Source organism: Nyctereutes procyonoides, unplaced genomic scaffold (assembly GCF_905146905.1).
Source record: "Nyctereutes procyonoides isolate TBG_1078 unplaced genomic scaffold, NYPRO_anot_genome, whole genome shotgun sequence".
In the NCBI taxonomy this organism is placed as follows: domain Eukaryota; kingdom Metazoa; phylum Chordata; class Mammalia; order Carnivora; family Canidae; genus Nyctereutes; species Nyctereutes procyonoides.
In genome coordinates this window covers 39078054-39103162 of record NW_026575139.1, presented here as the reverse complement: position 1 = coordinate 39103162, position 25109 = coordinate 39078054, and the positions used below count along the sequence as shown (strand labels likewise).

General features: G+C 41.4%; 1 protein-coding gene across 6 annotated transcripts in view; it reads right to left on the bottom strand.

The window, feature by feature from the left end:
• ARMH4 (armadillo like helical domain containing 4) overlaps window positions 1–25109 on the bottom strand; it is a 195055-nt gene that overhangs the window by 111791 nt on the left and 58155 nt on the right. For 3 of the 6 annotated variants that reach the window (XR_008661646.1, XM_055303872.1, XM_055303868.1), the window contains exons 1-2: window positions 13032–13138; window positions 1642–3067 (exon numbers count right to left, since the gene is read on the bottom strand). Coding sequence is in view for 5 of the 6 variants with exons in the window: in XM_055303872.1 (XP_055159847.1) it covers window positions 1642–3010 (1369 nt within the window). In the remaining variant the exon portion in view is untranslated. Of the gene's footprint in view, window positions 1–1641; window positions 3068–13031; window positions 13139–25109 lie in introns of those variants that run through there. The other 3 variants (XM_055303871.1, XM_055303869.1, XM_055303870.1) reach the window with 1 other exon arrangement.

Here is a 25109-nt window from a genome sequence, read left to right as displayed (position 1 = left end):
TTGGCCCAGGGCTTGATCCTGGGTCCCGCGTGGGGCTCCCAGCATGGAGCCTGCTTCTCCCTCCTCCTGTGTCTCTGCCTCTCTCTCTCTCTGTGTCTATCATAAATAAATAAAATCTTTAAAAAAATAATAAAACTTAAGTTTTAGAAGACCCTATCATCCCTCTTTTTCCTATATCTGATGGATTGATAAACTAGGTTGTAAGACAATATAAGTTAGAGTAAGTTCTTACATATGCTTCATATTTGCTCTATGTGACATTAAGCTTTTTTTCTTTTAGTCTGTATTAATACAAGCTAATGTAATTCTAATACATAAGAATCACAGATTCAATTATGCAATGAATAATCTAGAGCTATATTACTTAATCCTCCAGGAATATCTTAAAGTATTATGGAAAGTTGAAGTAAATTGTTCAGTCATTATCCAATATCTTCATGGTCATGGAGATCCAACTCTCTTAATGGAATTTAAAAACCAACATACAAAACAACTTCTTAAGCTTCTGTGAAAACTTACAGTATACTAGGTCTTTCGGTCTCTAAAAAATGAATTGGACATGTAATATTTAATCTTATAATTTTAATTCAATTTTAACATTTTATAAAACACATTACTAATTTGGTATTTTCATTAATTAGGCTACTTAGTTGAAGCAACAAGATATACATCTTCCAAAACAATTTGGAGGGAGCAGATGCACATTATACTAAGTCTATCCTCCCCTCATGCTGTTATCTGACTAAATACACATAATAAAAGAAAAACATTATCCATCAGCAACAAATGTAAGACTCCTCAGCTCACAACATTCACAGATATAAAGGCCAAGAAGAAGTAGTACAGAATCAAGCCGACAGAGAGGATTTATCAGTATTTGTTTGTTTTGTCTCTTTTTTTCTTTTTTTTTTGTTTTTTGTTTTGTTTTGTTTTGTTTTTTGTTTTTTTGTCTTTTTTTTCTAGATATATTTCTTTTCAGGAAAACAAAGTCAAAGAACTCCTATGGTTAATGCTATAAGACAGATATTTATTTAAAGCTTTCTGGTAAGAAATACCAGGAATATAAGTATCTTTTACAACAATGTGTAAATAGGTATTCTATACTGTTTATTATATCATTTAAATATACAGCTCATTCCTTAACATTTTCCTGAGGGTATACATTTTCATAATAACATATTTGAAAATTATCAACCTATATCAGAGTTTCTCAGTACTGTTGACCTTTTGGCTCATAAAAGTCTTTGTGGATGGGGATTTTAGGATGTTCAACAGCCTCTCTGGCTCCTACCTACTAGATGTCAATGGCACCCCTTTGTTATCACAAGGAAAAATGTCTCCAAAATTGCCAAATGATGGGGGTAGGGACAAACTTGTCCCGGTTGAATACTATGACCTGTATGCAGAGGTTATATTTGGGTGTCATTTTATATAAAATATATTTTTATTTGTTTACTCTTGCTTTTCATTAAAACTTAGATAACTTACTTCTAAATTATTGCTTAAAAAAAAACATAAAATAAGACCTAAAACTAATACAATATTAGATGTCAGTTATATCTCAATTCTTAAAAAAACAATACAATTAGATTGAAACATTCCAAATTAAACAAAGTTTGTGTTTTTCTTTCTTTCTTTTACCTTTCAATGTATTTCCCAATGGTTGATGCGCCTCAGATTCATATTCTGAGATGGGAACAGTGGTCTCTAAGAAAAACATGGGATCATTTTCCTTAGTAGACTCCATGAAGTCTGCAGTATCTTGGAAGAGGCTCACAACAGAGACTTTCCTATCTTCCATAGGACTTGTGGGAATAAAGGAATTCTGATCGGTGACGGCAGATGATCGCTCCTCCCCATGTGCCATTAACAGGGCTGTCCCCAAGTGTGCTTCCCCTTCTGACAGCCCCAGAGCCACATCTGCAGCCTCTGTCACAGGTTTGCCCTCTTCCATACCTTCCATAGGGTCATTATCGATCTCTTGGGCTGTCTGAGACATTTCCATTCCCACCTGAGTCTCTATGTTGTCTCCAAGTGTGGGGGTCTTTATCTGGCTTACACTCTCTAATTTGGTATCATCCCACTCATCACTTAGGTCAGAGGCAGCTGGAACAGCTGTGCTGACACTCACTGTGACTCCCGTGGCTCCCGGCAGCCTGTCAGTTTCTGGCTCAACACTCAGGGTGTACTCGGAGGTTGTGAGCCAGTACTTGGTGGCAGTAGTCTGGGTATGATCAGCTGTCATCTGCGAAGGTTTCTCCCTATCAGGCGTGGGGCTCCCAGGCTCCGTGCCTGCTATGGGCTCAGCACCAAGAAAAAAAGCTGCCCCATGTTCTGTGCCTGCTTCAGATTTCTCAGTCCTTGGATTAGCAGTTAGCATTTCTTTAGTATCCACAGCAGATGAAGGTAAATATCCCAGACTAACTCCATCCTGACTTTCAGTTGCAAACAACTGATCATCCACATACTTCAGAAAACCCTGTGTTGCTTCTGTGGTCCCCTCTCCAATGTGCTGAATGATGGTACTACTGAAGTGTCCCTCCTTCTTATCGATATGCAGACGAGCAGTTGCAGTAATGGGACTGGTTAGCATGGCCTTGGAAAGTCGGCTTTCAGGAGACACCCTCTCTGGCTGGCTGGAACCAAACCTTGCAGGGACTGCTGTCTCAGTAGCAGTGTAAATGCCAGGGCTATTAGGCTGCATGAGCCCAGCTCCTATGGGACGAGCTTCTTTGTTAGTAGGAAATACTTTATTTAATGATGTTGCTGTTGGTCCTGCTAACACCATCACTGGTTCTTCAGAGACCACCAATTGGGGAGTGCACTTTGACGTAATAGACTTATTTTCTAGATCATCTGTGTTCATCCTCTCAGGCTGCCCCGTTTCTACATGAACATGTGCTATCTCCCTTCTTTCCATTCTGGGGAAGGCCACACATTGTGTGGCAAAGTTGAGAAGTACAAGGCTACAGAATGCCAGACAAATGTGCAATACAATTAGTCTGCTCATAGTGGAAGAGAAATGTGCACATAAATCAGCAGAGTTGACAATTCCAGTAATTGAGTCCTGCAGAAAAATAAAGCATATCAAGCTATCAAATAAACGTATTTTGTAAACAAGCCCCTTTAAATTAAACCGTAAGTAAAACAATCTTGACTTCATGCTCAGAGATGGTATGGAAGAGACAGCTGTTCTATTTCTTTGTACCTTTGAGACTTGGATAACCCAGTTCACTTTTCCCTGCTGAATTTTGCAGCTGATTTAACCTGAAGCTCTCTAGAAAAGGTACACATAGTTCAAGTACTAAGTTCATTGTTTCTTAAATATCTATTTTAAAAAATTACCCTTGAAGTCACATTTGCAATATTCTTCCCCAAATTCCTCTATTACCATATAGTCAAATAACTGGAGAAATAACATGTTCAAGATATGGAAAGTAAAACTTACATTTACTTATATTACATCAGAGAATGTTTCAAGTATTGTTTAAAATTATTAAATATCATCATAAAATACTGAATACCGGTAATATTCAATGATTTTCAATTAAAATTTCTCTCTAGGGACACCTGGCTGGCTCAGTAGGTGAAACACATAACTCTTGATCTTGAGGCCGTAAGTTCCAGCCCCATGTAAAAAAATAAAGTTTTTTTTTTATTTCTCTTCAAAACACTTAAATTATTTCTTTTCTCTGTAATAACTATAAAAGTTATAGGCAAATCTTTGATGTTTCAAAATTTAAGGAGCAGAAAAGTTAAGAGTTAATTCAAGTAAGTGTGTTTTTAGGGAAAAAACTTTAAAAGAACCAAAACACATTTAAAATTAGCAATCTTTACTGAATCCATACTATTATAGGATTGAGATTTATTGCATTTTTTTAAAGAAACTACTCACACTCTCGTTAAAACTAAAACTATGTCAAAACTGCTAATTTTCCCCAAAAACTTGAGCTTTAGTTCTTTTTTTATCTGCTTTGCTTTTTGGGCTCTTTCTTTTCCCATCATCCAAAATTTCTCAGATGCTATAGATATTCTAGGAAATTAAACCTAGGAATGAAAAAAAAAATAAACCTAGGAATGAAAATTCTAAAATAAAAACTTAAACTTTATAAAAGTTATTATTTTTCCTTCTTTCATGTCTAATCATTAAACTACTTGGGTTAAGCATGTGATGTGCACACATAAAATATAAAAATTTATGTTTTCATAGGGTCTTCTCCCTTAAGAAGTTCAAAGCTTTCCCATTTAGTTTCTAGGACTTTTTGTGACCAAAAAAGACCAGAAAAGGTCAATTCCTTGGAGCATGATCTAGACAGCTGAGGAAAAAAGGAAGGCTGAATGAACATGTGCTATCTCCCTTCTCCTTTTCTACACAACAAAAGAGGATTCCCTGGATTCGAAGCTGAGGCCTCCTGCCAAACTACCAGCACCTCATAAATGAGGCATCTTGGAAAGCACCCTCCAGGCCCAGCCAAGCCTTCAGATGTCAGCTTCAGCTGACATCATGACTGTAACTTCTTGAGAGACCTTGAGCCAGAACCACTTTAGGGTAAGGTAGTTGCTTCCAAATTCTTAATGCATGGAAATGGGATGAAATAATAACCATTTACTGGGGCGCCTAGGTCCACAGTCACTTAAGCATCTGATTCTTGGTTTCAGCTCAGGTCATGATCTCAGTGACATGAGGTTGAGCCCCATGTCAGGCTCAGGCTCCGTGCTTACCACAGAGCCTGCTTGAAATTCTCTCTCTCCCTCTGCCCTTCCTGATTGTGTGTGCACACTCTCTCGCGCATGCTCTCTCTCTCTCTCTCTCTCTCTCTCTGAAATAAATTAATTAATTTTAAGCATTTATTGCCACCAAGTTAGAGATAATTACATAGAAATCTTAAATCTACAATACTTCAGGAGAATATAGGAATGAAGTGATGTCATGAGGTGCCATGTGCAGAAAAGGAACAGCACATATCAGGGATCAGAAATTTAGCAGCAGAAGAAAACTGAAGCCATGACTAGGAGAAAGCCACCACACCCCCTCAGGAATCCTCAGAGATAGTGAGAAGGATGGTAAGTTTCTCCATATGTGGGATGAAAGTCTGTAACAATTTTATTTAAATATTAAATTATATACAGGCAGCTAGCATTGTTTTAAAAGGAGATAATATGGGAAAGATATTTGATAAAGAGGGAATAGCATGTGCCAAGGCATGTCAACATTCTGAACATTAGTTATCACCAAACTTTAAACGATCCATAAAGAATTCCACTTCCAAAAAAAAGCCCACTTCATAGTCAGGTAACATATTTGGTAAGAGTATTTGACTTGCTGTTGCTGCCTCTAATTGTACTCCTTAAAACAAAAGTATAGTGGACACCTGGGTAGCTCAGTGGATGTGTCTGCCTTCAGCTCAGGGCGTGATCCTGGGTCCGGGGATCGAGTCCCCCATCAGGCTCCCTGCAGGGAGCCTGTTTCTCCCTCTCCCTATGTCTCTGCCTCTCTTTGTGTGTCTCTCATGAATAAGTAAATAAAATCTTTAAAAAAAAAAAAGAAAGAAAAAGAAAAGCACAGAAGAACTATAAAGCAAGAATGTTCACAGTGGATGAAACTACATCCTTGTAGAGACAAGTTGAACTAAGAAACTGTATATAGTCAAACATATATAATAGCTATAGAACTCTCTGATCTATTCTTCCCTGAGCAAATATTTTTCCCACTTAGTGAAATCTTACTAAATGTCCCAGACAATGTAGGGTGTGGCCTAAAGCCTTGGACTATATGATCCCGTGCTTCTGGATAAAAGCCTGGAAAAAAACAAGCCATCATAAATGACAACAGAATTTAGAGAGACAAGGACTGGAATCAGAAAAACAATTCCTGAGTCCTAGCTTTATTGTTGTTAAAACATGCTATGGGATACTGTGCAAATGGCCTCAGTCCTTCCTTTGACAAAATGGGGAGTTAAACAAAAAATATTATAAATCCCTTCTACCTCCATGATTCCATTTTCACATTTTATCTACAGGACATAATATTAAAATACAAATGTTTTCATATTCCAACAATCATGCTATCAGGTAGGCAAGGCATTCAAATGATTGAATGGATGTTTCACAACTTATTTATATGTTCTGGAGTCATGTGGACTGAGAGGCGAATTTCACGAACAAATTAGATTTGGGGAGGCAAATCATAAAGATTTAATATAACCTCAATTGCCTTTCCCAGACAGAATTTTCCTTCAAGGTTTTATTTTCAGCTAGATCTTAAGCTTTAGAATTTTTGTGTGAAGGGAATTTTGCCATTGCTCTGAAAGACTTTCCTTCTGTAATTAAGTGTCAGCCACCTGCTTTCTAAATCCAACTACAGAAAAAATGGGGGTGAACTGCAAGCCTATTCTATGTTTGCGTATTGCGGCCATATGTTCCTTCTCCCCACTATTCAAAAGCAATGCCTGAACTTTAAAAGAAGCAGAAAAGACAGCCTATAAGAACAACAGCAGGGAGCACACCTCCAACTCAGATACATTGGTAAATGACCTTCAAGTTCTAGGTCTTTCTCCATCTTTCAAAGCACAGTGTAAGTTCACACAGCCACTCCGGTGAGGATGGTGTCCCCCCAAGTGAGAGCTACATGACATTAGCAAATAAAAAAGAAAAGGCTGACAATTGTCAATTCAACAGCAATATTTCTAAAACTAAATAATCATCTATAATCATATGTTGAAGGCTATAGGCCTTTTCTTTTCTTTTTTTCCCCCCTCAACATTGTATCCCCTTCCTGGCAAAGAGCCTGGCACAGAGAAAATGCTCAGTAAATATTGGCTGAACAAACAAGAATGTCTATAGCCTGCTTTGCTGGGGAAGGGGAGGAGGGAAATTTCACTGCTAATTAGTACTCTGTGTCTTAATTATCTTAAATTAACTCAATCATAAGAATATTTAACAAACAAAAGAATATTCCTCTAACTTTTCTTTCACACCATGGAAGTGCTGGTTTCTTTCCATGATTAGCCATCAGTGCAAATTAATTCAGGTAAATAAACTCTAACCACATTGCTGAGAGTGGATATTGGCTTCTAACAGCTTAGAAAGCATCCTTTTCAGAGCAAGTCAGCAGCACTTTGTCTATCACTTGCTATCAAGGTATCCTAATGGCTCTGAGGTCCTCTAAACAATGTACTGCATTTCTGCCACCAGTGGGCAGATAAACTGTTCTGTCACCCATTATCTTTGACAATCTTAAATAGATACAGTCCAGAATCTGTCTCCTTGTCAAGTCTAGGCATATGCAAGTCACAAAGACAAATGAAAGACAACATAAAAAATACAGACTTAGTCACCTTGTTGGATTTAATAATCAGGGTTTTTTTAAACACTTGGTCAACATTTCTTCCAACTAAAATGTATACTATTGCTCAGTGTGTTACCAAAATGTAGGCACAAGGGTAACCAGCATGTGAGAACATTCTCATCGGTGGCAAAGCTAGCTTTTCAAAGGAAATGGAGTTCCATGTATAATACAGAAGGAACATGAGCATTGCCCTAAGAGTACTCAATACACAGAAGACCTATAGAGTATGCCAAAAAACTGGTGACAAACTGCCTGACATTTCCCTCTTCTTGGGACAAACACAAATACCATAAATAGCTATTCGGGGAAGAAAGTTGTCTATAGGGTTTTGGGAAGAAAGCTGCCTAATCTTAGATTCTTATTGTCTCCTGAAAGAAATTTGGATGACACCTCAGACACACCATCTTCTTCACCTAAACTTTGGTATCATCCTGAACTCTTCTCTAAATTCTAGATTCACAGCTTCTGTGGATCCTTTCCTCATAATATCTCTTGTAATTGTCCTTCCCATCACCTCACTAGATGGTTATTTTAATGGTCTCTCAACTGATGATGCTGTTCAGACTTTGTCCTCTCCAGTTCATTTTACACAATCTAGATGATTTATTCTTAAGAAAAAAAATGACAGTGTGGGATCCAGGAAATTTAACAAAAATCCCCTACCCCTGGACGAGCAGAGCAGGATTAACTCCATTTTGTGCTGCACCCGCCACCTCCTGTATGACCCCCACATGACCTGCTTATTGCTTAAGGCGCTGCCCCACCCTAGTCAAGCCACTGGGCACACCCTTACCGGAAATCGGCTCATAACAATGTAACCCTGCCCTGTGCCCGCCAATTCTGACCAGAGCGAGAGGCCAGTTCAAATGGTCACTATAGGGTGAATCGTGATTCAACTGGCCACCTGCGTGTGGACCGACATGACTGTGCAAATTTCTGTGTATCCCATTGGCCACTGGCCCCTATAAAGCTGCTATGCCTCTTAGCCTCGGGGTCCAAGTCCCTGCTCCACTGTGTCGGGTACACTTGGACCCAAGCTCAAGCATCGGTGTCGGCTCCTTGGTGGTTTCTTGGATTCATGATCTTCGGCACAGCATTCAATAACCCATAAAAAATGGCCACCATTTGGAGGATGCTATGTGCCAGGTGTTGTGAGTGCCTTATGTAAATTACCTTATTTAACAACAACCTAATGAGATAGACACTACCATAATCTCCACTTATTTTTTTTAGAAAGCTACAGACTTTATAGAGAACAATTAACTCGCCTATGAGATCAGGTCTGTTTTTTTTTTTAAGATTTTATTTATTCATGAGAGACAGAGAGAGAGAGAGAGAGAGAGAGAGAGGGGCAGAGGCACAGGCAGAGGGAGAGGCAGGCTCCATGCAGGGAGCCTGACATGGGACTCGATCCCGGGACTCCAGGATCAGGCAGGCCCTGGGCTGAAGGCAGCGCTAAACTGCTAAGCCACCTGGGCTGCCCTCATGTCTGTTTTTGAACTTGTGAATTCTGTCAGACTTCAAGTTTTCTCCCTTTGCCAAACACTTCATTTAATGTCACCAAATTTCCAACTGCTGAACTCCATATCTATAATGTAACCCGGTACTACTAGTGTCCTGTACTCTACTCATCACCAGCTGAGTATACTGCCCTTATGGGCCATACTCATTTTGGATCCCCAAGTTTCGCTCACAAGACTACAGTACCCAGAACACTCCCTCCTTCCCTACCCTGGGTATCCAAACCCTGGCCCTGTCCTGTTTACTAACTGCTGTCACAAAAAAAGCCTGGTCCAATCTCTTCCCACCCTTCTCCCAACTTCTCCAACACAAAGCATCAGATCTGTAAGTCATGCCACTTCAAACAAGAGTACATTCTTTGCATGCAAACACTGGTGTTTTAGCTTCCTTTGTTTGCCATGTAATTACTAATAATGGTAGGCACACAGAGGAGGTATTCGATAAATATTTGCTGGAGTGTAGCAAACATAAATAACTGTTTACAAATGTGAAAAAGGATGTTCAGAGTCTCCATTTTATGCCATAAGATTTTCAATGACATGCCAGGGTCTACCCATGTCTAACTGTGTATTTTGTTCATCACTTGGCCAATTTTGGCTACACGTTCAATGTATCATTTTCATAATACTAATGACCACCTGAATTCTCATTTCTGCTATACTTTAGGTTTTCAAAGATTTTATTTCCATAAAAAAAAAAATAGATCAGGGGGACTTGGGTGGCTCAGTGGTTGAGCATCTGCCTTTGGCTTAGGTTGTGATCCCAGGCTCCCACAAGGAGCTTGCTTCTCCCTCTGCCTATGTCTCTGCCTCTGTCTCTGTGTCTCTTATGAATAAATAAACAAAACCTTTAAAAAAATAGATCAATACTTCCAAGTGACAAGTCTCAGAGCTTCAGGTTGACTCGCTTCCCAATGACCCCCTCACCTCTTAAAAACTAATTGAATTGATTCTTTGCTTGATGAGAGGAAAAAGAAACTCTTTCCCTTCTTTGCTTATATCTTAATAATCTTTCCATTTTGTACTTTCTGATCCTCAATAATTAATTTTTCATCGTCTTACCTTTTCTTTTTTTTTAATCCTTAAGGTTCTCTTGCCAATGCTATTTCACTTGTCTAAAGCGGAGTTTATCAAGCCACTGACCCTATTAGCCCATCTGTTGCACACAGCATTACCGTACTCCATTTCTGACTCACTGTGCTATTAACGACTGTCATTGGCCTAATATATTGGCTTTAGGATCATCTGGCCCCCGTCATTCTTCACTTTAAATTAAGGAGCTAGCTAGAATGACAGATGATCCTTTCAGCAGCATGTTTGGCCACAGTGGAAGGAGGGAGAATGGAGTAACCACAAAGAAAAGCATAGTTCCCCAGGAGGAAAGCAGCATCAGTGCTGACAGGGAAGAGGGTAAGTGGGCTGGGGTGAAGAAGGTCACACCAGTAACTACCAGCAAAGTGCTCTACCATCCCTGCAGACCACAACTAAGTTCTACGTACTATGAGCCCAAGAGCTTTGTTCTCCACGATACGGCAATGTAGATAAATGCTGATGTCAGTGCTTATAGCCCCTAGCACATCATCCTATCCCTGGGAAAAGAAGCCAAACTGAAGATTTAAATATTATTATTTAAATACCAGTCCACCTTGGGCAAATCATTGAAACTCAGTTGCCTTATTATAAAGCGGAGGTGACAATGCTCATTCTCTTTTCTTTTTTTTTTTTAAGATTTTATTATTTATTCATGAGAGACAGAGAGAGAAAGGCAGAGAAGCAGGCTCCATGCAGGGAGCCCGATGGGGGACTCATCCCTGACTCCCAGATCACGCCCTGAGCTGAAGGCAGACGTTCCCACTGAGCCACCAGGGGGTCCCGCTCAATACTGTCTCTTTGGAAAAGAGACATGAAAACAATCTGAAGAAAAAGTTTTAAGTATCATTCAACTTAAGACATGTGAGTGTGATACCAACACACATTCCCCCTCAAACTACAGCAATGTGAGCAATTTGAACCATCCATAACATCCTTTTCCCCACTAGGTATTTCCACGGAGCTTCCTCTTTCAGCTTCTCCTGTGGACAAAATGACCTGGGAATTGCCTGATGTTTGCAGAATCCTGCCCTAATCCATCTTGGTCAACAAGCTCTTCTCCATCCATCACACAGTTCTTTTCAATGACCCAATTTGATATTTCATTTCTGTTCTTTGTGGTTTATAAAATTCATTTGCTTGACAAGATCTCTAAGTACTAGCTGGCATTTAAGGAGAAAATAATCCCCAGGTAGACATTTCAAGGAACAAACATAATATCTGACATTTCAAGTTGAAACCTGATTCAGATACTTTTCTTATAATCACCCAGTAAACACAATATGGAAAAACAGAATTGATCACACATTTAATTAGGGGATGAGTTTTCATTCTACAGAGAACTAAACCCAGCTTCCCTATATGAGAAAAAAAAAATTCAATGAACAAATACGCAACTCCATACACAACTTTTCAGGCAAACATCTGCTAAATATAAAGAGTGAAGTACATCTTAGTTGAAGAGTGGAAATGTTCTACAACAGGTAAGCCCATCTTCCTCATTTTGATTCTATTCTTGCATTAAACCATTTCTGTAACAGCAAATTAAGATATTAAAAAGTCTAGCAAGAAATACCAGAATATAACAGTGAGAAGCCTCCTCTGAAAACAAAGACAAATCCGCATCTCCCTAATTGGCTCTGTTGCTGTAGCTACCTCAGACGTGGTGAGTCTTGGGAGTTTTGTGAATAAACACAATCAATATCAAGTCTGCTGCGTAAGTGTTTGGTTCATCATTAAGACAAATATAACAGCTCTACCTCAGTCATAAGAGTAAGACCACTCTTAAATCTTTACTGTGTGTAAAAGCAGCAAAATGTGATACTGTGAAGTCTCACCCCAGTTTTGAGTTTCTTTCAATAGATGCTACAGAGGGCTTCTGCTGGCAAATGAGCAGAAATCAGTCAATGACTTTAAACACGCTTGGCTTCAACAGTACTCCTTGGAGTCCAAAAGTGTGGTCAAGGAAATACACAAAAAGTTAGGGGAGGCATGCAAATTCTGGCCACACATTTTGCTTCCTACAGAAGTCCATCAGAACCCTAGAATGGTTTTGTGAACCACTCCTGCTCCCCCTTAACTCTCTAACTAAAACTTCCAAAGAGAGAATGCAGACACTGTAAAGCATCCTCTCTCCTCTCCTCCCTATCAGCTCTGCACCGAAATTAGGTGCCAAGATCCCGGCAGCTCCTCGAGCTCGGCTTGGTAAAGGCAAAGATTTCTCATCTTCGAGAACTCCAAACTCTTGGGAGTCCTAAATTTTATTCACCCCGGCTACCTTCGTTCAGCCAGCTCACCAGTCAGGGGTTACATGCGTGTTATCTACACAGGTCGGGTTTTCTCCGCGACCAGGACGCATATGCGAGGTCTGGGCACCTCCAGGCAACACCTACCAACCATTCTGTAGCCTCGGGCAGCGCCTGGCCTCCTCCGCGTCTATCCCATAGGCCCTCTTTCCAACTAAGCGACCTTTCCAAGCAGCATCCTCCTGCCATGTCCTGGGGGACCGGTCAGGGTCTGAGCGAGGAGGCTCCGTGGCATCTCTGCGCTAAACACTCAACTGTTGGTTTTCTGCAAAGTAGCAGAACACATTTCGGTGGCCGCCGAAGCCCCTCTTCTCTCCTCGGCTGCCGGACACTGACTGGCACCGGGGACATTACGATCGATGCTCTGAAAGGAGCAAATCGGAGTCTTGAGGAACTTCTCCACCCGAGCCGTGAGGTCGGGAGGGGAGCGAGAGAAGAAAGAAAAGCCCACACAAAAGCAGCCAGCCCTCCAAGCCCCGCCAGCACAAAGGCCCGCGCGCTGGTGCGGAGCCGGGAGGCTGGGCTGGGGCGAGGAGTGCGGCGAGTCCTCCGAGGCCTGCGCGCCGCGCCCAGCGCGCCCCGAGCGGCCCCCGCGCCCCCCGCGCCCCGGCACAGCGTCCCGGCGGGGGCTCGGGGCGCACGCCCAGCGCGCCCCGGGGTGCCGCGCTCCCCGGACCGCAGCGCTCCCGGGGCGACCCCGCGCCGCCCGCCCCGAGCCCGGGCTGCAGGCGCGGCCGCCCGAGCGGCAGGAGCCGGGCCCGCGCTCACCTGTGCGCCTTCAGCCGAGCAGCGCGCGGACGAGAGCGGCGGCGCCGGCGCTGGGCATCCCCGGCGCGGCCCCTGCAGCGGCGGCGGCTCCCTCTGCCGTCTGGGACGCCCGGAGGAGGACGCTTCGCTTTGTTGCTTATTCATGAGGCCGCGACGAGAGCTGGCGATTGGGCGGCGGAAAGATGTGCCCGCCCCGCCTCCGCTGGCACCGACTCCCGACGCCGTCGCCTCACGCCCCTCGGCGCCCACTTCCCCGCCTGCGCCCCGCGGCCGGGGCAGAGCCGGGCGGGCGGGGTGGGGTCCAGCTCGGGTCCCGGTTCCCGGCGCCCCGCCGGAGCCCCCCTGCCCTGCTGTCCCTCCTCAAAGCCCTGGCTTCTGCGGCCGCTCTCGCTCAGTGCCTACGGCCAGGGCACTGTTTTCGCTGGAAGAGCCCGAATTTCTCTGGTCCTTGATTAAGGCAAAGGATGCACGTCGGAAGCTGCAGCGTATTCCTTGTGGAAACTGTTCAGGTGAGGCGTGCCTCTAAGTAGGATCGTGTAAAGTAACCCTAAAAGTATTCCTTTCTCAGAGAAGTTAAAAACAAGTGCTAACTAGTAAGTATGGTTTATTGAGCCCTTACTCCTGAGAACAATGCTAGGTGCTTCGATCTGCTCAATCGACTCAATAACTCTGAAAGAAACACTAGTAATACCCATTTAACAGGGAAGAAAGTTGAGGCTGAAGGCTGTGTAAGTTGCCCGAGATCTTATAGCTAATGTGGGCCGCCTGGAATTCCTGACCTCCATCCTTGGGTCTGTCAGTGATTCCATTTACTTTTTCTATTAGCTCTCATTATGGGTAGAAAGAGATATTTGGACTCTAAAGGCCCTTTCTAGAACAACCCCCACCTGACATTTGCAAAGCACTTTTCACATACATTATCCCTTGCACATGTTAATTCCCTTCATTATAATAGCTTGTCTTAGTCCTGTTTTGTAGTAATTTGTAAACACCTTCCAGACAGAGCAAGGTCTTTTTTACCTTTGACCCCTTACACCTAACACAATGCTCAAATATGCCGTTACCTTACCCATTCCACCTCTCTTTAGAAGAGATTATATTTCCAGAAAGGTTGTCAACAAACAGTTGTTGAATGGAATGTGATTGAATTGAATTGAATATGTCAGATCCGTTTTTATGTAGATTCGATGTAATACAATATAATACATTATACTGTGACCAGGCCTTCTACCTGAATTCAATACCCACCAGGTGGATAAACTGTACCCAGCCTGACCAAGTTGTGTCTCAACATTTTATTTTTATGTCCATTGTTTGAAATTTACACCCTATCTCATAAAAACAATGTTATATAGTATGGTAAGATTCCCAGCTAGACCACAAAATTGGGCCTACTTGACCCAAATGCAGGTAAATAATACTGATTAGTAACAACCTGACTAATCAGGTTAGACCAGAGGACCAAAGAGAAGAGGAGAAGACAAGAGAATAGAAAAGGATTCCAGCTCCCCAGGCCTCTGGGACCAGCTTTATATAAATATTTGAAATATCCCAAGTTTCATTGACATCTACCTGCCTCCCACTCTGCATCCCTTTCTAACAGCCTAGTGTGGTCCTTTGAGACCCATAATACTCTAAGTCCCAACTACAAAGCTCAACTCCCCAGATCTACCTTACACTCAAAGTTTTCCATTCTCCAAAATTACCGTTCTCCCATAGTAGAATTCTTTCTTTTTTTTTTTAAGATTTGTTTATTCATGAGAGAGAGAGAAAGGCAGAGACATAGACAGAGAAAGAAGCAGGCTCCTTGCAGTCCCCCGATGTGGTGGGACTCAATCCCCAGACCCGGGATCATGCCCTGAGCCAAAGGCAGGCGCTCAACCACTGAGCCACCCAGAGGACCTCCATAGTCCCCATAGTAGAATTCTTTTCTCCTTTTCCTCAATACAATCATTCAGCTTACAGTAAAAGTGATATTATTGGAACCCATTTATACTAGTCCTTTATCCTTTCCCAAATGGTTGGTATTGCTTTAAAAAATTCTGATTATTGCAATTTACCTCAACAGCTGCTATTGGTATGTGGAGTAATGATAAGACCCATTCTTCCACCCCAGCACACACACAAATTGTAAATCAGGGAAAGTTGTATCTAAAAGTCAAATCAATAAGTCCACTCATGGGCGCCTGGGTGGCTCAGTCAGTTAAGCATCTGCCTTTAGCTCAGGTCATGATTCCAGGGTCCTGAGATGGAGCTCTGTGTCAGACTCCCTGCCCATCCGGAGCCTGCTTCACCCTTTCCCTCTACCTTTCCCTACTTGAGCTTGCTCTCACGCACTCTCTCTGTCAAATAAAAAAATAAAATCTTTAAAAAATAAAATAAATAAATCCACTCACAATGAATGTTTTTAACCTTTTATGGGTAAAGCAAGAAATCCATATGTGTATGTGTAAGAAAATCTGGGAACACCCAAAACCCCGATTAAAGTAATAAGAAAAGAAGCTGAGGAATGAAGTTTTGGGGTTCTCAGACTTAGCAAATAGAAATAGAGAATGTCTGTGTAGTATTTGGGACATATTTATGCTAAAAATATTATTTATCTGAAATTCAGGTTTAACTGAGCATCCTGTATTTTACCTGATAAACTTTGCAGTATTAGATGGTTACTTCATCCTGGTTGGTCAGGCCTTTGTGTCAGAAAGAAATTGGTCACATGTAGCAAACAACTGGATAACCAACCCGAAGGGTGGACAATGTCCATTCAAATACCATCCAGAGGGACACCTGGGTGGCTGAGCTGTTGAGCTTTGGCTCAGGGTGTGATGGGCTTGATCCCTGGTCCGGGAATTGAGTCCCACTTCATCGGGGTTCCTGCAGGGAGCCTGCTTCTCCCTCTGCCCATGTCTCTGCCTCTCTCTGTGTGTCTCTCATGAATAAATAAATAAAATCTTTTTAAAAAATACCATCCAGAAAGGAGAGTCTTGGCAATGCAAACTTGAGCATTGTGGCATCCCTGACAAGGCTGTGTCATTACATTGGGTAGAAATGCTTCACAGTGTACCAACTGATTCTCTTTATTCTGATTCCCATGTACCAAGTAACTATCTGACAGCTTGACTTCCCATGTATAATGTCCTGAAGATATTGCTGAAATAAAGATCTGTGAACTGGATTATGTGTGTCTATTTGTAACAAATCTATCTTCAATGCCCACAAAAAGTGGGTTTCTGGGTTTCTGGTCTTGCAAAAGCAAGAACGAGACCCTGAGTACGGCTGACATCACCAGTATAAGTACCACTTAAAGGCCAACATAAGGGCCCTTAAAAACCAGCTGGCAGGACTTCCCCAGACTGCACCACTGTTTCCTGAGGATGTTTTCAGTTTTAGGTTGTTTTGTTTTCATTTGAAATTACACCAGCAACAAGGACTTGAGGCAATAGAACAAAATGAATGAGAGAAGCATCTGAGGAAAAATATTCCTGGAAGGCTGAGTTTACCTGGAAATCACCTCACAACTATTGCTGTCTTAACCCTCTGGCCTCCCCTCCCTTCATTTTTGAACTCTCTAAAACTCCTTCCTTTGATGTTTTGATCTTACAGGCTCCCAAGGCACCCAGCAAAGAGGTTCTGCCATTAAAGGAGAAGGACACGAGCTGCTCTGTAGAATAGGAGTCATTTGCAAATTGCATATTTAAATCTTCACTACAAAAGATAGTCTTTTCTTCTGACCTTCCTAAAAGTTTATGAACACAAGCTTTTCAGCATCTTCCAATGTTCTCTGCCCAGCTACTCTCAGACCCTAATTGTTTTGGAGACTTCTCCGTTGCTTTTAATTTTTTAAGTAGAAATTCCCAGGAGTAGACTTCAGTGTGAAACTGTCTTACTAAGAATACTCCACTCACTCCGGGTATTCAATAAATATTTGATGGTTATGGTGATGATGATGTAAATAATGGTAATGATGGCAGATCTGTTCTATTCATTCTGATAGATGTTTTCATGGCATCCAAAATCCTCAGAATACTTGACATGACCTATTTCGGTGTTAATGAGCTTAGATTTTTACTTCATACTAAATTATGTCTTTAGTATGCCATTTATTGGAAAAACGGGTAACTAAAATAAATCCAATAAGCAAATAGTTTTTCTTAAAGAAGGCTTTGGAACAGCAGGTTTATATACACCGTAGTTGCTTTCAACTGTTAACAGCCCACTATATTTATCTATATTTTTTTGTAACTCCTATTATGAATCCTCTTGCTTCTCTACTCTCCCGAAGAAACCTTATCAGTATAGAAGCAAATATAATATGCTTTAAATTCCCTTCTTTTAAAAATCTGTTATTTTCTACATTATCTAGTTAACTGTTAGATTTCTTTGGGCCCTGAACCTTCTGATTCAATTTTAACAAATGGAATTTCGTCTGTTGCCTTGAAAAAACACAATAAGAGAGGAAAGGACTACGAATGCAGGTACAAAAACAAAATTTCTAACAGCGCAGGCCATTTAAACAGAAACATTTTAGATAAAGTCAAGGATGATAACATTTACAAGAAAGAAATCTCATCCTTTTTCCCCCAGCCATAAATAATGTCCTTGTGAAATGGTAAAAATTCTTTTTAAGAGATTGGAACATCAAAGGTCTAATATCTCCTATGGAATATACTCTTTAATCCTAAATGAATTGGTCATTGTGAATATATTCAAGATGACATTTATAACTCTAGAAAAGCTATGAATTGCCTTTCACTCTGTCAGACAAAAGAGTCATCTCTATCCTTGTCTCTTTTTTTATATGCCTAATGGTAAATAAATCGATGATTTTAATAGATTCCTTATCTCAAATAATGAGCATGAGATATTTATTATTGACTTAGCGGTATACATTACCTACAGCCTTTGCTGCAAAGAAAGATTCTTTACTCTTCTCTGCCTCTACTAAAGATAGAATTAAAGAGAATGGCTTTACTAGACAGGGCAAAGCTCAGGCTCAAGGAAGCACTTTTATCAGAAAAAGGTCTTAGAGACAGGAATAGATTAGTGAAAGAAGTTATATACTCTCTTTTGTTCTAGATTTCTAAAAAAGTATTCATTTCATTCTGGCTGGGGTTCCTGATGAAACACCATTTGCTCACTCAACAAGGAAATTATAGGAGTATTTGTTAATCTGGGGAAACTACCAAATAGATTTACTGTGGCTAACTGCGTTATTATTTATTATCTTCCTGCCAACAAATGTTGCTTATTTTACTTTCTAAAAATATGGTGCAGGTATTAACATCATACTCAGAATACCCAAGAATATTCTACAGCACCTGGCAGCAAAAGCAGAGAACAGGATACTCTCAATGGAATGTCAATACCATTACAATGAAGATGTACTGGAGGCTCATAACCAGAATAATACTAACAATCTGAACAACAGTTTAATAAGTTTTAAATATGGCATGGACATCATTGCCAAAAAAAATTTTTTAAAGAATTTCCTTCACTGTAGCACTCAATCTCCTGCTAAATTCCCTGTCTCTCCACATTTTGGCTGATTCTTCAGGCCAAACTGGCTTAGCTGAAAGCAGAATTATGTCTGTGTCTCATAGTCATTAAGCAATGAGCAGTGAATCATTTAATGTAGGCTATGCATTTACTTTGGTATTGAGTTTAGTTCCATGGTTAATCAATCAACAAGTGTTTTTGTTTTGTGGAAAGTATGTGGTATATGTAGAGAAATACAGTTGAAGTCAACTTCAAAAGTGTTGAATTTAGCTGAGAGGAAATGGTTATACACACATAAATACTACCAATAATACATAATATACAATTTCCTCATATACTTCTTCAATAATCTAAAAGTAGTGCTCATCTTTATCATCTTTTTTCATTATACTACTACAGAGAGGAACTGATAAAGCCTGTGTGGAAAGTCTGCATCTTAATATCGTTAGTACATGGGTTATCTAACCATCTTCCTCTCCCCCAAAACTGTAAGCTCTCTGAATTCACACAGTGTGTTTTATATAGTCTCACATCTCCCACAACAACTACAGCAGTGCCTCAACATAGCAGCTGCTCAAAAAAGTATTTGTTGACTATTTAATTATGGCCATAAGCCTATTACCAAAATAAACATAGTAATGCTCACCATTTTACAATTATAAAGCACAAACTGAGTACTACTGACATAAGAAGGAAGTTTGATGAGCTTCAGAATTTGTATATTAATCTCATATAAATTGGGGAGCTATAGTCCAATGTAAGTGGCTCTGAGACTCAGGATTTAATTATTTTTTGCATTCTATGAGGAGGGATTAATATATATATCTCCTCTCTGAAGCTAGGGAACTGAACCAACTGATATTTCAAGTCTCCTTGTAATTGGTAAAGTTCACATGCATTTAAAAAGGAGTTGTGGGGATCCCTGGGTGGCTCAGTGATTTAGCGCCTGCCTTCGGCCCAGGGGGTGATCCTGGGGTCCCGGGATTGACTACCACATCAGGTTCCCTGCATGGAGCCTGCTTCTCCCTCTGCCTGTGTGTCTGCCTCTGTCTCTCATGAATAAATAAATAAAATCTTTAAAAATAAATAAAATAGGGGATCCCTGGGTGGTTCAGTGGTTTGGCACCTGCCTTTGGCCCAGGGCATGATCCTGGAGCCCCAGGATCGAGTCCCACATCAGGCTCCCTGCATGGAGCCTGCTTCTCCCTCCCTCTGCCTCTCTCTCTCTCTCTCTCTCTCTCTCTCTCTCTGTGTGTGTGTGTGTCTATCATAAATAAATAAATCTTTAAAATAAATAAATAAATAAAAATAAAAATAAATAAAATGAAAAAATAAAAAGGAGTTGCTGATGAACAAGAAATACCCTACATGTGAGATAGAAGAAGAAGAAGAAGAAGAAGAAGAAGAAGAAGAAGAAGAAGAAGAAGAAGAAACAACTGCTTCAAGCTGAATCCAGTACTCATATTCCATCCAGGCTCAGATCCTTTGAAATAGCCGGAGCAATGTGTTTTGTTTTATTTATTCTTTGTCAAGACCTACAATATAAAGTAGACATAAAAGACACATTTTGCAGAATCAGTTCAAAGCAATTCCTCCGTAACTTGCTTACAAAAATAGCCAAAGGCGAAAAAATTTCCTTCAGAATCAGAATGATTGAAAATACGTCTCATACAGAGAAAATGACTTACTTTTGGACTGGTCCAAAAGTGTGAGACATCACCACAAAAGAAGAAATGACTTTGTCTCCAAAAAGCTCCCAGTAAAAAGATAAATGGGATGATCATGTAATGTTCTTTCTTTTTTCTTTTTGCTCTTAGGAGCTTTCTATAAGTGGTTTTCAGGCATCGTGACATGTTTTGTTTTCCTTCCATTTCTCTCTTTGTAAAAACCATTTTAAGGCACTTACCATGGCCAGCTGATGTTCATTTTATGACATTGTTCTCAACAGTCATCTCACATGGATGAGCACTTTTCACTCAGATCAGATTCTGCTTGGTTCATCAAAAGAAAAAAACTTTTTTCTTCTGTCAGACTCCAATTTTCCTGTAAATTCTATTTTTCTGGTTTTCTTTCCTCATTCTTCTTGCTTCCCATATTCTATACTGCTGCTTTTGAAAATTAATGTCTTTTCCATTGTGGACATTGTTCCCTCTCTCAAAGATGCCAGCCTGAGAACTTTGGTCCAATCTTTTTTTATTTCAGAGTCTTGAATTCCACTGTGTTTCTGCGTGTGAGGCAGCCTTAAGGACTATGACCCAATTCCACGTGGTACAATGCATTATTCATTCATAAGCACTTTTATAGGTCCATTCTTTTGCCCAAGGCACAAATATAAGCAATTAGTTTCACCTCTTCTCCCTCTCCTCCTACCTAGGAGAAGGAAATGTGGCAGACATGAAGGGCATCTTAAGCAGATGATAAAGATACGAAACATAAAAATATTAGGAGCTAGAAACATTTTCCCCATCACAGGGAAAGAAACCAAGACAAAGATGGTAACCTCTGCCCTCTTCTTCTTTTTCCACTTCTGCCTCCAGGCCCAGAGGTAGACTTTTGACTGGAGAAATGAGCGACAAAGCAGTCAAGTTAAGGGATAAAGAGGAGACTCAGATTCCTTCTTTACTTCTTCCAGCTTTCTTCAGGAACAACCTTGAAGGTAGAAAAACTTTGAGGACTGGATGTGATATATCTGAGAAGAGCCCTTCCTCTAGAAAGCTCAGTGCAGTTGGTTCAGGGTGGAGCTTTACTTCATACACACTAGTTGTTAAAATTATGAAGCATTTCCATATCACTTGGTGTAAATCCATTATTTCAAGCTGTTACTCTAAGTCCTCTCAGTGCCATCTTCTTCCAGCCTCAACTCCCTCACCAGCTTCCCATCATCCCAAGGAAAGGGGGGCCCACTGATGTCTGGCACAGTTGGAGGTCTCCTGTGATTGGCTAGTTTAGTGCTCATGCCATCTTAAGTATTATTTTTTAAGATTTTATTTTTAGGGGCACCTAGGTGGCTCAGTCTGTTAAGCATCTGCCTTCAGCTAGGGTCATGATCCTGCCGGATTGAGGCCTGTGTGAGGGAGGGGTGTCTCTGCTCAGCGGGGAGTCTGCTTCTCCCTCTCCCTCTGCCTCTCAGGCATGTGTGCTCCCTCACTTGCTCTGTCTCTCAAATAAATAAATAAAATATTTTTTAAAGATTTTATTTTTAAGTAATCTCTACATCCAATGTGGGGCTCGAACACACAACCTTGAAACCAAGAGTCACATGCTCTATTGACTGAGCAGCCAGGTGCCCCCATTCTAAGTATTTTTAACAGCATCCCTGGTTGAAGCAGAACAGTGGCATATTTAAGGACGGGATATGAGATAGACCTTCTCCCCCAAAAAGCCGATGACTCTTCAGGCCAACGAGTACACAGGTGGTACTTTTTCACAAAGTGGATCTCCCTAATAGTAGACTCTGTCTGCCTCTGAGCCTGTGCCTTGCAGAAGGAAAGAGAACTTCCTGCCTAGATTGCCTGGAGATTCTTGGCCCCTCTAGGATAAAAAAGCAAACATGTTCTAGAATCTAAGTGCTTAGGCATGTGCCTTTAGCTTTATTTTTTTTTTAAGATTTTATTTATTTGTTCATGAGAAACACAGAGAGGAGAGAGAGAGAGGCAGAGACACAGGCAGAAGGAGAAGCAGGCTCAATGCAGGGAGCCCGATGTGGGACTCAATCCCGGGTCTCCAGGATCACGCCCTGGGCTATAGGCGGCGCTAAACCGCTGAGCCACCCAGGCTGCCCATGTCTTTAGCTTTAAATCAAGACAGTAATAGTTCTGATATCCTAGACTTGTTGGGAGGATTAAATGAGATAATATGGAAAATATTTAGCACAGTGTCCTTAACACCCATTACATGGTCAATAAATATGTTTCAGGTGAAACATAGTGCAGATTCAGTTGATGAGGTATTGATTTTCAGGTATAAAAGAAGGTATTTCCTGAGTTGATGGCTAATGGATTTTTTTCCCTGGAGGAACTTGCTGAGAGCAGAAGCAAACCGATTGATATCCCTTTCTTCAAATTTCAAGTTTATGATGAAAAGAATAATTTTCTGGGGATAGATTTTAGAGTGGTAGTTTTGGCATAATTCTGTAGCATTTTCTTTTTTTTAAAGATTTTATTTATTTATTCATGAGAGACATAACACAGAGAGAGAGGCAGAGACATAGGCAGAGGGAGAAGCAGGCTCCATGCAGGAAGCCCAATGTGGGACTCCATCCCAGGACTCCAGGATCACACCCTGAGCCAAAGGCAGACACTCAACTGCTGAGACACCCAGGCGTCCCAGAAACATTCTTAAATAGTCAGAAAACATTTTTAATTGCTGAGATTATTCTGTTGTTTAACTGATTTAGCATTTTATGAAAATTCACTTAACTAGAACCAATTACATTGCTTACATCGCTGAAAATAGGTTTGGACTGTAACAGTGTCTGGAGTATTACAGACATTCAATATATTTATCTTATTTAGGGATCTCGAAACACTTCATAGTTATGGAGGTGTATCTCTGCTCCAATTTCCTTATTCATTAACTGAGACATAAACTCCTAGAGACTGTAAAGCCCACAAGGGAACCCATGCCTCTGGATTTGTAGTCCCAGGCTCTTCCTCTCCTGCAGAGGGCTGTCTTCAGTGGCATTATCCTGTTTCAGGGGGAGAGAACATATTTAATGGCTTCATCAAAAATTTGGCTTTACAGCTAAGCATCATAATCTACTTTGATGCCTCCTCTGTGCCCTGGGCTCATGTTCTTTTATCTGACTTGAACACTTGTCTCACCTTTCTTTGGCTGGCTAAGGATGCTTATTCATCTTCAGGACTCACCTTCACCATCACCTCAAGGAAACTGTCCTGACAGCCTAGGCTGGGCTGAGTGCCCTTCTTCAAGTGCCCAATCACACCTGGGCACACCTCTGGCATAGCACTCGGATTCAGAATAGCCATGTCTTAGGTGCCCAGGTTCTTTTTTTTTTTTTTTTTAGATTTTATTCATTTATTTAGTCATGAGAGACAGAGAGAGAGAGAGAGAGAGGCAGAGACACAGGCAGAGAGAGAAGCAGGCTCCATGCAGGAAGCCTGACGTGGGACTCGATCACGGGTCTCCAGGATCACGCCCTGGGCCAAAGGCAGACGCTCAACCGCTGAGCCACCCAGGCATCCCAGGTGCTCAAGTTCTAAGCCTGCCACCCACATCCCACTTTGCCTCTATCACTTTCCAGGCCATATCTTCCTCAATGTATATACCCCAAACATATTCCCCCTACTAATCCATATAACTCCCCAGCTGTAGTCACCCCAGCCTGAATCCCTCCCTGTCTGAATACACCCTAGCTTGCATCTTTCCCCGCCAGACTGTATCTTCCTGCATATATCCCTCCAGCCTATATACCCCTGTGAAAAGAAAAACTCTAAGATAGTACCAAAGATTCTTGGCCCCCTGATATGCAAACACCTTCTCCCAGATATTCAATCAAACCCTAATTTGAGTGCTTCTGTAAAGTGATTTTGCAAATGTAATTAAGACACCCAAATCTGTTTACTTTAAAATCAGGTAGGCCCCATCTAATCACATGAGTCCTTTAAATCTGGGTCAAAAAGTTAAGTCCGGAAGTCAGCAATGTAAAGCATGACTGGGCAGATGGAGGGGGCCATGTGGCAAGTAACTAGGGTGCTCTCTAGTTGCTGAGAGTGCCCCCTGCCAACAGCTAGCAAGAAAAGGGGGGGTCTCAGTTCTACAACCACAAAGAACTGTATTCTCCCAACAATTATGGAAGCCAAAAGAGAAGACGAGCCTCCAGAAAAGGTCTCGGCCCAGCTGACATCTTGATTTTAGCCTTCTGATAGCCTGAGTGGAGAACACAGCCACTCTGAGCCTGGACTTCTGACCTACAGAACTGGGAACTAATGAACAGGTATTGTATTAAACCACTAAATTTGTGATAATATGTTACACAGCACTAGAAAACTAACACAACCTCACCCAGCCTGTGCCCTCCCAATGCATATCCATCAGTCTATCTTCCCCTCAACACGGAATTTCCCTAGCTGGAGCTGTTCTGCAACCTTAGCCAATCACCTCCACCAGTGGGGACCTCTGACCTGCATTCCTCCCGCTTATAACTCATTCCCCAGCATGAATGCCCTCCACAAACACACAGCCTGTCACATACAACCCTCTATCAATCCAGTCACACACACACACTCACAAGTGCGCATGCACACCAGTAACACCATCACTTTGTGCACTAGTCAAATTCAGTCTGCATTACTAGATGGGAACTTTGTCTCCTGTCCAAGACCAGTGAGCAGGACTGGGCATCCCCAAAGGAAAATGGCAGTCCCCCCTCCTTTGCCCCCTTGAGCCTTAAGCCAATCATGAACAACCCATCCATCCTACTTCGTAGGCCCTGAGTGCTGCACTAGCTTCTCCAGTGTTCTAGAATCAGGGGGCTGCTCCAAGTGGCCAAAGACACTCCATTGCCAAAGGAAATGAACTCGGCCTACAATCCACTGGCCAAAATCCTCTCAACTCTGCCCTCTG